The 14,263-nt window shown below is 44.1% G+C and overlaps 1 protein-coding gene across 1 annotated transcript in view; it reads left to right on the plus strand.

The window, feature by feature from the left end:
* LOC133500796 (adhesion G protein-coupled receptor B1-like) overlaps window positions 1–14,263 on the plus strand; it is a 326,242-nt gene that overhangs the window by 148,420 nt on the left and 163,559 nt on the right. The window contains exons 6-9 of the mRNA XM_061819933.1: window positions 3,073–3,237; window positions 3,317–3,481; window positions 3,691–3,792; window positions 3,881–3,987. Of these exons, the coding sequence (XP_061675917.1) occupies window positions 3,073–3,237; window positions 3,317–3,481; window positions 3,691–3,792; window positions 3,881–3,987 (539 nt within the window). The remainder of the gene's footprint in view (window positions 1–3,072; window positions 3,238–3,316; window positions 3,482–3,690; window positions 3,793–3,880; window positions 3,988–14,263) is intronic.

The raw sequence follows: 14,263 nt of genomic DNA on the forward strand, positions 1-14,263 counted from the left end.
TCAAATGTCCACTCCTTAAATTGGAGGAAAGTGTACTGTCTAGTCTGGGACCTCAAACAGGAGATTATCTAATTTGTTGGTGGTACTTGAGAAAGATGACAATTTTCCCGAGCTGAGTGACACAGATTAGCTTTGTGATTTAGCTTTTGCTGTGGACATTCTGATACACATAGATGAGTTGATCGTGAAGCTACAAGAGAGAGATCAATTTATGCATAATAAATGTGCTGTAAACAAAGAACAGAGCTTTCAAAATGAAATCACCTCTAATACGCTCAAAGAAAAGGTCAAGTCATTTGTTCATTTCTCCGCACTGGCTATGAAGAGGCAACTCTATATAAATAAATAAATAAATTAATTAAAAAAAGACAGGAAATTACGAGACAACCTGCACAGAGAATTCTGCCGTTGGTTCTCTGATTTTGGAAAAATTGCAAGTCACTTCATCTGATGTCATGTCCCTTACACAAGACCCCTAAAGAATGCCACAGGAGCTGGAGTTGGAATTTCTTGATCTCCACTGTGATACTGTCTTAAAAGAGAAGTTCAAAACTCTTAAACTGGATAGTTTTTATGCTTCATTAAGTGGAGACAAATTTTCAAAAGTCCAAAAGATGACGCAGAGGATAGTGATATTGTTTTAGGCTCTAAATATTTGTGTGAACAGACTTTTAGTGTGATGAACACCACCAATGCATCCTAGAGATCCCAGATGAGTTGAACATCTGAGATCTCTTCTGAAAATTGCCGCAACAAAACTAATACTAGATTTTGAGAAGATTTTGCTCTTGCAAAATAAGGTTATCAACAATACTGTTCCCATTAAAAGTAAATGTAAGTAGTAACGTGTTTTGTTGTTGTTGTTTGATATGTAAGCACCTGGTCCTGGCTCGGCCCAACTGTTAAATTTGAAAGATTTGCCTACCCCTGCTCAGGAAGGATCTTATGGACTATATATATTTGTATATATAATTTTTAATTCAAACTTTTTAGTTGAAAGTAAAAATATTTGGTGCTAAATAGTAGTGGGCTAACTTTACCAGTCAGATTATTGTAACAGTTTCCACAAGCGCGGCACAGTGGTCTAAATTCCATAAATGGGGGATAACTATGTTAGCCTTAAGCCCCTACATAACTAGATAGCTACTCACAAGCAAGGCCCAACATGCTAGGCTTGACAACCAAGCTGTGATAAGCAGTTCATACAACGACGAAGCAGGCAGCAAGCTAGCTGTAAGAACCATTCTGAATTGGATGACACATTGACCATCAACACATCAAACATACAGTACATTGCGGTGAATTAATAAGCATGCTTCAATTCAGCACCAAGCAACATCGGGTCTTGTCTTCCCTCATGTTCCACAGCTGGGAAAGGCCCAGCACTTGACTGCTTTGCCAGCAGTGACTTGAGGGCAGATTGAAGAATTTCACGAAGCGTGGGAAAAAAACACTACTAAACCACAAACTCCTCTGCATGTAAGAGAATGAGTGCGCTCACTTAACTCTTATAGGCAAGGGCTTTTGAGTTTTAATACAGGCACTTTTGATTTGACAGTGCGGAAATATTGGCTCCGTTACATCCTGTTTCAAGTAGTCTCTGGAAAGTTGACAAATGGGAAGCGCAAACCTTGATATGCTGTATAATATCTGCACAATTTTTTTTTGTCATCCTCTGTCACTACACTTTCTCTTCAGTCCCGATTGCCACATTAAGATTTTCAGGTGTTCCTCTACTCTACTGTCACCACTGTCTCTGTAGATCTTATAGCAAAACAATCACATTCTCACATCTGACCTCGTAAGTCATCTATACTCGTGTGTGGCAACCATGCTACTGTCACTGTGCGTCTCCTGGACGTAGTTTGACTTCATACTCGAACGGAACCCATGCGCTCCGTTTTGAAAACGTACTGCAGTTCTTCTTGAAGTCAGACGTCTCACTACAGCTGGTATTGGCTAGGATGCCACAGGGTCGGGTTTCCTCAGCACATTTTGTTAATTTCTGGTAGCCATTTTTACATTCAGTAAGGAGAAACAAAGCAACAACAATGGCGACATTGGAAGCGTGTCTGTTTGAACAAAAGGACCTAATTGACCAGATGACACATTTAATTATGCTGCAAAATCGATCAAGAAGGCATCAGCCTAGGTGGTATGGGGATGCAGGAGGAACGGTGAGTACAACATCACAGCATGTGACTAAATGGGCCAATCACGAGAAATGATCTCCATGACTCTCGTCATGCAGCATCTTTTTTTGACGTTGTGTGTGGCAGGTTACACATAAGCTACGTAGAGGTGCTGCATGGGGCAATGTGTAGGTCACATTATGCAATGCGGCCATTGTGGCGAGACTGCAGGAGTATAAAGTGGCTTTTTTGAATGCCATTTTGATCTAACACATAAAATTAAACCGATGAAAGCCTCACATTAAGAAGAAATAATTTGATAATGTACCTCTTATCTCGCCATGTTCCTCAATTTCTGAATTGAAGCAGTTAGTCTTGATCAGACACTGTAACTCTCCATTGACCAACCTTTCAAGTAAGTCCATCCATCCATTTTTTGAGCCGCTTATCCTCATGAAGGTCAAGGGAGCTTTGGAGCCTATCCCAGCTGTTATCAGGCAGGAGGCAGGGTGCACCTTGAACTGGTTGCCAGCCAATCGCAGCCTTTCAAGGAAGATTTTATACAGTAGAAGAAAACTATGTTGAAAACATGAATTATTATTATTATTATTTTTTTTTTTTTGTCATTTCACCAGTGACGCGTTGAGGAGGCTCAGTAACGATCCGTTCCTCAACAGCTTAGTTGCATCTGTCATGGGGTGTCTTGTGTATGTGGAGGAAATCTTCAGAAAAGAATCAAAGCATTGTGGGTTAAAATTAGCTGAGCATTGTTGAAAGCTTTGTGTTAGTTAGGGGTGCTCCAACAAGTTAAAGACCCAGCTAAAACATCCCAAATTGCCTTAGAACAAAATTATGTTTTATTGTGGTGCCAAAACCTGATGAAATTCATAACATTTTATCATTTTGTGTTTTGTAATTGTTCTGTCCTGATAATTCTCAGTGGATGGTGTGTGGAATGAGTGGTCAAGTTGGAGTTCCTGTTCATCTTCCTGCTCTAATGGGACCATGCAACGGACAAGAGAGTGTAACGGCCCATCCTATGGAGGTTCTGAATGCAGAGGAGAGTGGCTTGAGTCTGTTGACTGCTTCTTTGGGGAATGCCCAGGTCGGGGAGGGCGCATGATCAAGACCATGTTTATTTTACTTTTGTTTTAATCTGTATGGCTTTGCAAATATCCTTTCAGTGGATGGGAGCTGGCAGCCATGGTCTCTGTGGTCAGCATGTTCAAAATCCTGTGGTGGAGGTGTACAGCAGAGAAGCAGAATTTGTTTTGGTCCCTTTTTTGGAGGCCATTCTTGCCATGGAGAACGAGAAAAGGCCCGACATTGTCATGAAAAACGATGCCCAGGTAAATAAAAGATAACATTCTATATGATGGTCTCTCACTCTGAGAAATGTGAAAACCTTAAATCTTTCATATATTACCATCCAAAAAGTTTGGAGAGTTTCTCAATCAGTAGTATGAGAAAGAGCGCCCAAATTTTGACCATTAATATATAAAATTTTGTGATGATATAGTCCAGTTCAATAAATTTTCTCCTATTTTGCTGCCATTAGAATCTCATGAAATATGTGTTGAGGACCACTACTCCAACGTTGTTTGGAAGATGACTCCAGCTGGCGATACAGCAGCAATGCGTTGTCCTCCCAATGCAATGGGTTAGCTTCGAACATCAAGACATATCCTACTATAAAATCAAACATGCATTGGCAGAATACAGCAATAGTTACTTCTGTTTCACCACAGGGTTGATTTTGCGTCGCTGCATCCTTGATGAGGAGGGTATTGCATCCTGGGAGAATCCTACCTATATGAAGTGCATTTCCAATGATTATCGCAGCATTCAAACTTTGGTGAGTTTAATATACAGTTTTTATTTTTTTAGTTTAGTTTAGTTTTTAAGTTGAAGCACTTAAAGCTTCCATTATGTGCAAATAAAAGTGACAAAATCCTCTGTTCAGCTGGTTCTGCCAAAAAATTATGAACAAGTAGAAAGTATTGTACTAATGATAAGATAAACCCAGATGACTCAAATTTCATTTTCATATGTAATCATTGGATAGCATGGTGACACAACTGGTGTCAAACTCATTCTCGTTCAGCAGCCACATGGAGGAAAACCTATGACTAATAGAGCCAGCCCAGTAAATGATGACCTATCTACACCAACTTATATACGTTGTGATTGTTTTCTCTGTTTTAATACAGTCCAAAATAATACAAACCCAACATAGCAATTAATCATGAATGGGTTTTTTTTTTAATCGGGGGAAAAATAACCTATAAACACACAATGCCTGTTAATCACAGAAATATCTCACAGAAAATAGAACTATATCAGGGTGTCAATTATATAAATACAACAATCTTGTTCCCTAAACAAGTGCAAGAAGAGCATGCACTGTAAGAATACTGCATAGCTTTGTTGCTCCCTAACAGTTCTTTGCTCAAGTTATTCAGGTGATTTGTAATACCTACCAAAGTCTTGCATCCTTCTTCTTCTTTCTTCTTTTCCTTTCGGCTTGTCCCGTTAGGGGTCGCCACAGCGTGTCATCTTTTGCCATCTTAGCCTATCTCCTGCATCTTCCTCTCTAACCCCAACTGCCCTCATGTCTTCCCTCACCACATCCATAAACCTTCTCTTTGGTCTTCCTCTCGCTCTTTTGCCTGGGAGCGCCATCCTCAGCATCCTTCTACCAATATACTCACTCTCTCGCCTCTGAACACGTCCAAACCATCGAAGTCTGCTCTCTCGAATCTTGTCTCCAAAACATCCAGCTTTGGCCGTCCCTCGAATGAGCTCATTTCTAATCCTATCCAACCTGGTCACTCCGAGCGAGAACCTCAACATCTTCATTTCTGCCACCTCCAGTTCAGCTTCCTGTTGTTTCTTCAGTGCCACCGTCTCTAATCCGTACATCATGGCCGGCCTCACCACTGTTTTGTAAATTTTGCCCTTCATCCTAGCAGACACTCTTCTGTCACATAACACACCAGACACCTTTCGCCAGCTGTTCCAACCTGCTTGGACCCGTTTCTTCACTTCCTGACCACACTCTCCATTGCTCTGTATTGTTGACCCCAAGTATTTGAAGTCGTCCACCCTCGCTATCTCTTCTCCCTGTAGCCTCACTCTTCCCCCTCTACTTTTCTCATTCACGCACATATATTCTGTTTTACTTCGGCTAATCTTCATTCCTCTCCTTTCCAGTGCATGTCTCCATCTTTCCAATTGTTCCTCTGCATGCTCCCTGCTTTCACTGCATATGACAATATCATCTGCGAACATCATGGTCCAAGGGGATTCCAGTCTAACCTCATCTGTCAGCCTATCCATTACCACTGCAAACAGGAAGGGGCTCAGAGCTGATCCCTGATGCAGTCCCACCTCCACCTTAAATTCCTCTGTCACACCTAAGGCACACCTCACCATTGTTCTGCTGCCATCATACATGTCCTGTACTATTTTAACATACTTCTCTGCCACACCAGACTTACGCATGCAGTACCGCAGTTCCTCTCTTGGTACTCTGTCATAGGCTTTCTCAAGATCCACAAAGACACAATGTAGCTCCTTCTGACCTTCTCTGTACTTTTCCACGAGCATCCTCAAGGCAAATAATGCATCTGTGGTACTCTTTCTATGCATGAAACCATACTGTTGCTCGCAGATACTTACTTCTGTCCTGAGTCTAGCCTCCACTACTCTTTCCCATAACTTCATTGTGTGGCTCATCAACTTTATTCCTCTATAGTTCCCACAGCTCTGAACATCCCCTTTGTTCTTAAAAATGGGAACTAGAACACTTTTCCTCCATTCTTCAGGCATCTTTTCGCCCGCTAGTATTCTGTTGAATAAGTTGGTCAAAAACTCCACAGCCATCTCTCCAAATTGCTTCCATACCTCTACCGGTATGTCATCAGGACCAACTGCCTTTCCATTTTTCATCCTTTGTAGTGCCTTTCTGACTTCCCCCTTAGTAATCATTTCCACTTCCTGGTCCTTCACTCTTGCCTCTTCAACTCTTCCTTCTCTCTCATTTTCTTCATTCATCAACTTTTCAAAGTATTCTTTCCATCTATTTAGTACACTACCGGCACCAGTCAACACATTTCCATCTCTATCCTTAATCACCCTTACCTGCTGCACATCCTTCCCATCTCTATCCCTCTGTCTGGCCAACCTGTAGAGATCCTTTTCTCCTTCTTTCGTGTCCAACCTGGTGTACATGTCTTCATATGCCTCTTGTTTAGCCTTTGCCACCTCTACCTTTGCCCTACGTCGCATCTCGATGTACTCCTTTCGCCTCTCCTCAGTCCTCTCAGTATCCCACTTCTTCTTCGCTAATCTCTTTCCTTGTATGACTCCCTGTATTTTGGGGTTCCACCACCAAGTCTCCTTCTCCCCTTTCCTACCAGATGACACACCAAGTACTCTCCTGCCTGTCTCTCTGATCACCTTGGCTATCGTCGTCCAGTCTTCCGGGAGCTTCGGTTGTCCATCGAGAGCCTGTCTCACCTCTTTCCGGAAGGCCGCACAACATTCTTCCTTTCTCATCTTCCACCACATGGTTCTCTGCTCTACCTTTGTCTTCTTAATCTTCCTACCCACCACCAGAATCATCCTACATACTACCATCCTATGCTGTCGAGCTACACTCTCCCCTACCACTACTTTACAGTCAGTAACCTCCTTCAGATTACATCGTCTGCACAAAATATAATCTACCTGCGTGGTTCTACCTCCGCTCTTGTAGGTCACTATATGTTCCTCCCTCTTCTGGAAATAAGTGTTCACTACAGCCATCTCCATCCTTTTTGCAAAGTCCACCACCATCTGCCCTTCAAAGTTCCTTTCATGGATGCTGTACTTACCCATCACTTCTTCATCGCCCCTGTTTCCTTTACCAATATGTCCATTACAATCTGCACCAATCACAACTCTCTCGCTGTCTGGGATGCTCAGAACTACTTCATCTAGTTCCTTCCAGAATTTCTCTTTGAACTCTAGGTCACATCCTACCTGTGGTGCATAGCCACTAACCACATTATACATAACACCCTCAATTTCAAATTTTAGTCTCATCACTCGATCTGATACTCTTTTTCACCTCCAAGACATTCTTAGCCAGCTCTTCCTTTAAAATAACCCCTACTCCATTTCTCTTCCCATCTACTCCGTGGTAGAATAATTTAAACCCTGCTCCCAAACTTCTAGCCTTACTACCTTTCCACCTGCTCTCTTGGATGCACAGAATATCAACCTTTCTCCTAATCATCATGTCAACCAACTCCTGTGCTTTTCCTGTCATAGTCCCAACATTCAAAGTCCCTACACTCAGTTGTAGGCTCTGTGCATTCCTCTTTTTCTTCTGACGCTGGATCCGGTTTCCTCCTCTTCTTTGTCTTCGACCCACAGTAGCTGAATTTCCACCGACGCCCTGCAGGTTAGCAGTGCCGGGGGCGGGCGTTGTTAACCCGGGCCACGACCGATCCGGTATGGGATTACCAAAGTCTTGCATCCATTCTGCGGAATTAAATTCTTACATTGGATTGCCCTTTTGTTCCATGAACCGTCCAATTTCTTCTTCTTCTTTTTTGGCTTGTCCCGTTAGGGATTCCCACAGCATGTTATGTTTTTCCATCAAAGCCCATCTCCTCCATCCTCCTCACTAAAACCAACAGTCCTCATGTCTTCCCTCGCAACATCCATCAACCTTCTCTTTAGTCTCCCTCTCGAACTTTTGCCTGGCAGCTCCACCATATGAGAAAGAATTTCAACTCCCACCTCCGAAAGAACTTTGCTCACGTCCCTGGGGAGACGGGGGACATTGAGTCCAAGTGGACGACGTTCCACTTCTCCATTGCTGAGGCAGCCGACTGGAGCTGTGGACGTAAGGTGGTCGGTGCCTGTCGTGGTTACAACCCATGAACACTTTGGTGAACACCAATAATGAGGGATGCTGTCAAGCTGAGGAAGGAGTCTTATCAGGCATTTCTGGCCTGTGGGACTCCCGGGGCAGCTGATAGGTACCAGCTCGCCATTCCGTGGTCGCTGAGGCAAAAACCCGAGCGTGGGAGGAGTTCAGTGAGGCCATGGTGAACGACTTCAGGATGGCTTCGAGGAAATTCTGGTCCACCATCCGGCGTCTCAGGAGAAGGAAGCAGAGCACTGTCAACACTGTGCATTGTGTGGACGGGGCGCTGCTGACCTCAACTCGGGATGTTGTCAGTCGGTGGAGAGAATACTTTGAAGACCTCCTCAATTCCACTAACACGTCTTCCCACGAGGAAGCTGAGTCTGGGTGCGCTGAGGTGGGCTTTTCTATCTCTGGGGTTGAGGTCACCGAGGTGGTTAAAATGCTCCGTGTTGGCAGGGCCCCGGGGGTGGATGAGATTCGCCTGGAGTTTCGAAAGGCTCTGGATGTCATGGAGCTGTTGTGATTGATGCGCTTCTTCAACATCGCGTGGACATCGGGGAGAGTGACTCTGGATTGGCAGACTGGGGTGGTGGTCCCCTTTTTCAAGAACGGTGAATGGAGGATGTTCCAACTAGAGGGGGATCACACTCCTCAGTCTTCCTGGTAAGGTCTACTCAGGGGTATTGGAGAGGAGGGTCCATCTGGAAGTCCAATTTCAGATTCAGGAGGAGCAATGTGGTTTTTCGTCTTGGCCGTGGAACAGTGGACCAGCTCTGCACCCTCGGCAGGATCCTCGAGGGTGCATGGGAGTTCGCCCAACCAGTCTACATGTGTTTTGTGGACTTGGAGAAGGCGTTCGACCGTGTCCTTCGTGGAGTCCTATGGGGGGGTTCTTCGGGAGTATGGGGGACTGAACCCCCTGATACGTGGTGTTCGGTCCCTGTACGACCGCTAGAGTTTGGTCTGCATTGCCAGCAATAAGTCAGACTTGTTTTTGGTAAGAGTTGGAATCCACCAAGGCTGCCCTTTGTTACCGATTTTGTTCATAACTTTTATGGACAGAATTTCTAGGTGCAGGCGAGGCGTAGAGGGTGTCCAGTTTGGTGGCCTCAGCATCGCATCTCTGCTCCTTGCAGATAATGTGGTTCTTTCTCCTTCATGAAGCCGTGATCTCCAGCTCTCCCTGGAGTGATTCGCAGCCAAGTGTGAAGCGGCTGGGATGCGAATCAGCACCTTGAAATCCGAGACTATGGTCCTCAGTCGGAAAAGGGTGGCGTGCCCTCCAGGTCGGGGATGAGATCCTGCCCCAAGTCGAGGACTTCAAGTATCTGGGGGTCTTGTTCACGAGTGAGGGAAGAATGGATAAGGAGATCGGCTCAGTGCAGTGTCTGCAGAGATGCGGACTTTGTATCGGTCCGTTGTGGTAAAGAGGGAGCTAAGTTGAAAGGCAAAGCTCTCAATTTACCAGTCGATCTACGTTCCTACCCTCACCTGTGGGTATGACTTGTGGGTCGTGACCAAAAGAAGAAGATCCCAGATACAAGCGGCCGAAATGTGTTTCCTCCGCTGGGTGTCCGGGCTCTCCTTTGGAGATAGGGTGAGAAGCGCGGTCATCTGGGACGGGCTCAGTGTCGAGCTGCTGCTCCTCCACATTGAGAGGAGCCAGATGAGGTGGCTGGGGCATTTGATTCGGATGCCTGCCGGGCGCCTCCCAGGACACGCTGAAGAGACTATGTCTCTCGGCTGGCTTGGGAACGCCTCAGGATCACTCCAGAAGAGCTCGAAGAAGTGGCTGGGGAAAGGGAAGTCTGGGTATTTCCTGCTGAAGCTACTTCCCCCGCGACCCAACCTGGAAAAGTGGATAGATGGATGGATGGTTTAAAAAATGTTCTATTTATTAAAATTCACTGCACTCCAGACAGAGGCTTGATTTCTCTTCCTTAAGTAGCTCTTCGCGGAAGTGTACCATGATGGCGGATATGCTGCATGAAAGTTTCTCTCAACTGCTCACTTCTTACTGCATTCAATGGGGTGATAGTTCTCAATTTCAGGGATCAAATGTCGTACTCAAATGAGCAGTGCACAAGGGGAAGTTTCATTTAAAGATAAAAAAAATAATGAAACCAACAGAGGGCTTAATGACGCACAGTGTATATCGTATGGACAGTATACACTGCACTGTATGACGATGGACTTGGGACAAATAATCTGTGAATTTAATACCACTACCTATTCTTCAATTGTCAGTGTCACAGGAACAATGAAGAGTGACATGATTGGCTGAATGTTTGATGAATTAAGACAATCCACGTATCAGTTGTTCTTTCTATGAACAATTTATTTTACTTTGAGTTTGTCCCATTAGGGTTCGCCAGCATGTATCATCTTTTTCCATCTTAGACTACTTCCTACATCCTCCTCTCTTAACACCAACTGCCCTCATTTCTTCCCTCACTTTATTCATTAACCTTTTTCATCTTCCTTGAGCTCTCTTGGCTGGCAGTTCTATCGTCATTGCCCATCTACTAATATTCTCACTCTTTCGCCTGTGGACGTGTCCAAACCATCGAAGTCTGCTCTCTCTAAATTTGGCTGCAAAACATCTAATCTTGGCCATCCCTCTGATGGGCTTATTTCAAATTCTATCCATCCTGGTCCCTCCTAGAGAGCACGTCAACATCTTGATTTCTGCCACCTCCAGCTCTCCTTGTTGTCTCTTCAATGCCACTGTCTCATCCATGCACCATGGCTGGCCTCACCACTATTTTATATCCTTCTTCCATAACACACCTGAGACATCCACCACCCGATCCAACCCCTCTTGGACTAATTTCTTCACTTTCTGACCACAGTTACCAATGCTCTGGATTGTTGACCCCCAATATTGAAAATCCTCTAACCTCTCACAAACCCTTCTCCCTATAGCCTGTCTTACCCTTCCATCATCTTCATTCATGCAGATATATTGTCTTCCTTTGGCTAATGTTCATTCCTCTCCAGTGTGTGCCTCCACCTTTCTAACTGTTCCCACAGCTGCTCCCTGCTTTCACTGCAAATCACACTGTCATTTGTGAACACAATAGTCCATGGGAACTCCAGTCTGACCTCATCTATCACCCTATGGTTCACCAATGCAAACAGGAAGAGTCTTCAGGTGGATCCCTGCTGCAGTCCCACCTCCACTTAAATTTCTCTGTCACTCCTACATTACACCATATTACGGTTCTACTGCCCTTATTTATGTCCTGCACTATTCTAATGGACTCCTCTGTGACTCGAGACTGACGCATGCAGTACCAGAGGTCCCCTCTGGGGACATTGGCATATGTTTTATTGAGCACTACAAAGACACAATGTCGCTCATTCTGACTGTTGCTATACTTCCCCATCTACATTCTCAAGGCAAACAATGTACCTGTGGTACTCTTTCCAGGCTTTACTGTTGCTCGTAAATACTCACTTCTGCCCTGAGTTGACCCTTCACTACGCTTTCCCATAACTTCCTTGTGTGGCTCTTCAACTTTATTTCTCTACAGTTCCCACAGCTCTACACATCACCTTTGTTCTTAAAAATTGAACACAGCACACTTTTCCTCAATAACTGAGGCATCTTCTCACCCGCTGGAATTTTGTGGAACAAAATTGACAAAATTTCCAAAGCCACTTCTCCTCTGTGCTTTCATACCTCCCCAGATATATCACCAGGACCAACTCCCTTTCCATTTCTGATCCTTTGTAGTACCTTTCTAACTTCCCCCTGACTAATCATTGCCACTTCCTGGTCTTTCACACTTGCCTCTTCGACTCTTCCTTCTCTCTCATTTTCCTCATTCATCACCTCCTCCATGTATTCTTATCATCTATCCAGACTAATGCTAGCAACACCCAACACATTTTCATCTCAATCCTTCATCACCCTAATCTGCTGCACACACTTCCTGTATCCACCCCTCTGTCTGGCCAAGATGTATAGATCATTTTCTCTTTACTTAGTATTCAACCTGGCATACATTACATCATTTGCCTCTAGTTTGGCCTTTGCCACCTGTCCTATGTCAGATCTCAATCTCTTATCCTCGGTGATCTCTGTGTCCCACTTCTTCTTAGCGAACCTATTTCGTTGTATGATTTCCTGTGGTTTGAGATTTCACCACTCATACTAATTCATTTTCCTACCAATAGTAAAATCATCTTGGCTGTAGTGGTCCAGGCAGCGCGGTGGATAAACCAGTAACGCATTGGCCTCACAGTTCTGAGGACCCGGGTTTGATCCTGGCCCCATCTGTGTGGAGTTTGCATATTCTCCCCGTGCCGGCGTGGTTTTTCTCCAGGCACTCCGGTTTCCTCCCACATCCCAAAACAATGCAACATTAATTGGACACTCTAAATTGCCCCTAGGTGTGATTGTGAGTATGACTGAACTTTGTCTCTATGTGCCCTGCGATTGGCTGGCACCCCACCTTCTGCCCGTTGACCACTGGGATAGGCTCCAGCACTCCCTGCGAACCTCGTGAGGATAAGCGGCAAATAAAATTGATGGATGGATGTAGTGGTCCATGTGTTAGAATGGTCCAAGTCCAGACCTGAATCCAATGGAGGATCTGTGGGCTGAGCTGAAGATTGCTGTTCACAAACGCTCTCCATCCAACCTCACTGAGCTTGAGCTGTTTTGCAAGGAAGAATGGGCAAGAATTTAAGTCTCTCGATGTGAAAACCTGATAGAGACATGCAACAAGCGACTTGCAATAACAGCTTTATTGCAGCAAAAGGTGGCGCTACAACGTATCAATGCAAGGGGGCCGAATAATATTGCACCCCCCACTTTTCAGGTTTTTATTTGTTAAAAAAATTTCGTTCCACTTCACGATTGTGTCCCACTTGTTGATTCCTGACAAAAAAAATAATTTTATATATTTGTTTGAAGCGTGAAATGTGACAAAATGTTGAAAAGTTCAAGGGGGCTGAATACTTTCACAAGGCACTGTGTGTGTGTGTGGTGTGTGTGTGTGTGTGTGTGTATATATATATATATATATATATATATATATATATATATATATATATATATATAGGGTTATCTTATAACATTCATTAGTTAAAAACACGGCAGGACCAAAAAGTTTGGTTGTACTTAATAGAACTATTTAACAATGTAAACAATGAGTTCATTTGTACTTTTTTCAAGTATTTAACAATGTACATACTCAAGTTACATTTTGATTAATCCTCATCCACAAATCCAACAAAGTCCTCATCTTCTGTATCCGAAATGAACAGTAACTTCACTTGAACGCCTTGTTTACGCAGATGTCCTGCAGTTGGAGTTCCTTCGTCGAGCCTCCCAGAATAAAGTTAGTTAAATAATAAATAAAGTTCAGAGTTCATATTTGCTTTAAACTGTACTTCGTAAGCATGTCTTTTTGTTGGTGTCATTTTCAGGGGTCCTTAGCCAAAACGATGTTGTTTTGCACAAAACACATACCAGCATTATAGAGCCCATGCACGTGACATCAATATTTTCACAGCACCATATTACCGGGTTGGGGACATTGAACCGGAACAGAATATACACAATGCCCGAGACTTGTTGTGCTGTTGGTTGTTACAACATCATCTCTTGATCCATCCATTCAATGTCCTGACCCGGTGTCCCAAATGTCCTTTTTAAGTGGCCGTGAGTTGCGGGGTCTATCTGGGGTGCCGCCAAATTAGTTTAGCGCCACCATGGTAGCCACAGCTTTCCAGTCTTTTCTCTGATGTCCTTGTTGCCACTCCGCTTCACATCAGGATGTCACAACAAATGTGCCGTCTCACTATCCTAGTTAGTTAGTTAGTTAGTTAGTTAGTTAGTCATGGTACGTGACCCGTTTTTGGCGTTTCATGTGGCATGATTACATAGAAAGTTAATGCAGTTTGTGTTGATAGTTGCAAATCCGTGAATGACTTGGATTGCGGCTCCTTTGCCATAACGCTTGAAGCTGGGACAAGCTGAACTTCTAGAAGTAATGTTGTTGGTGCCTTGCGCGAAGCCCTCCCCCTTGCCGAGTTTATACTGCTGATGAAGCGCATGCAGTCTCAGTGTTTTCAAATGTGTCACACTCAACCAAAGGACACAAGGTGAAGCGATCTTTCGCATCCAAAAGGACTACCCACCACAATTAGTAAAGACCATGACCATGAGACATCAAATGATTCATCAGCCATATTA

Source organism: Syngnathoides biaculeatus, chromosome 5 (assembly GCF_019802595.1).
Source record: "Syngnathoides biaculeatus isolate LvHL_M chromosome 5, ASM1980259v1, whole genome shotgun sequence".
Taxonomy (NCBI): Eukaryota; Metazoa; Chordata; class Actinopteri; order Syngnathiformes; family Syngnathidae; genus Syngnathoides; species Syngnathoides biaculeatus.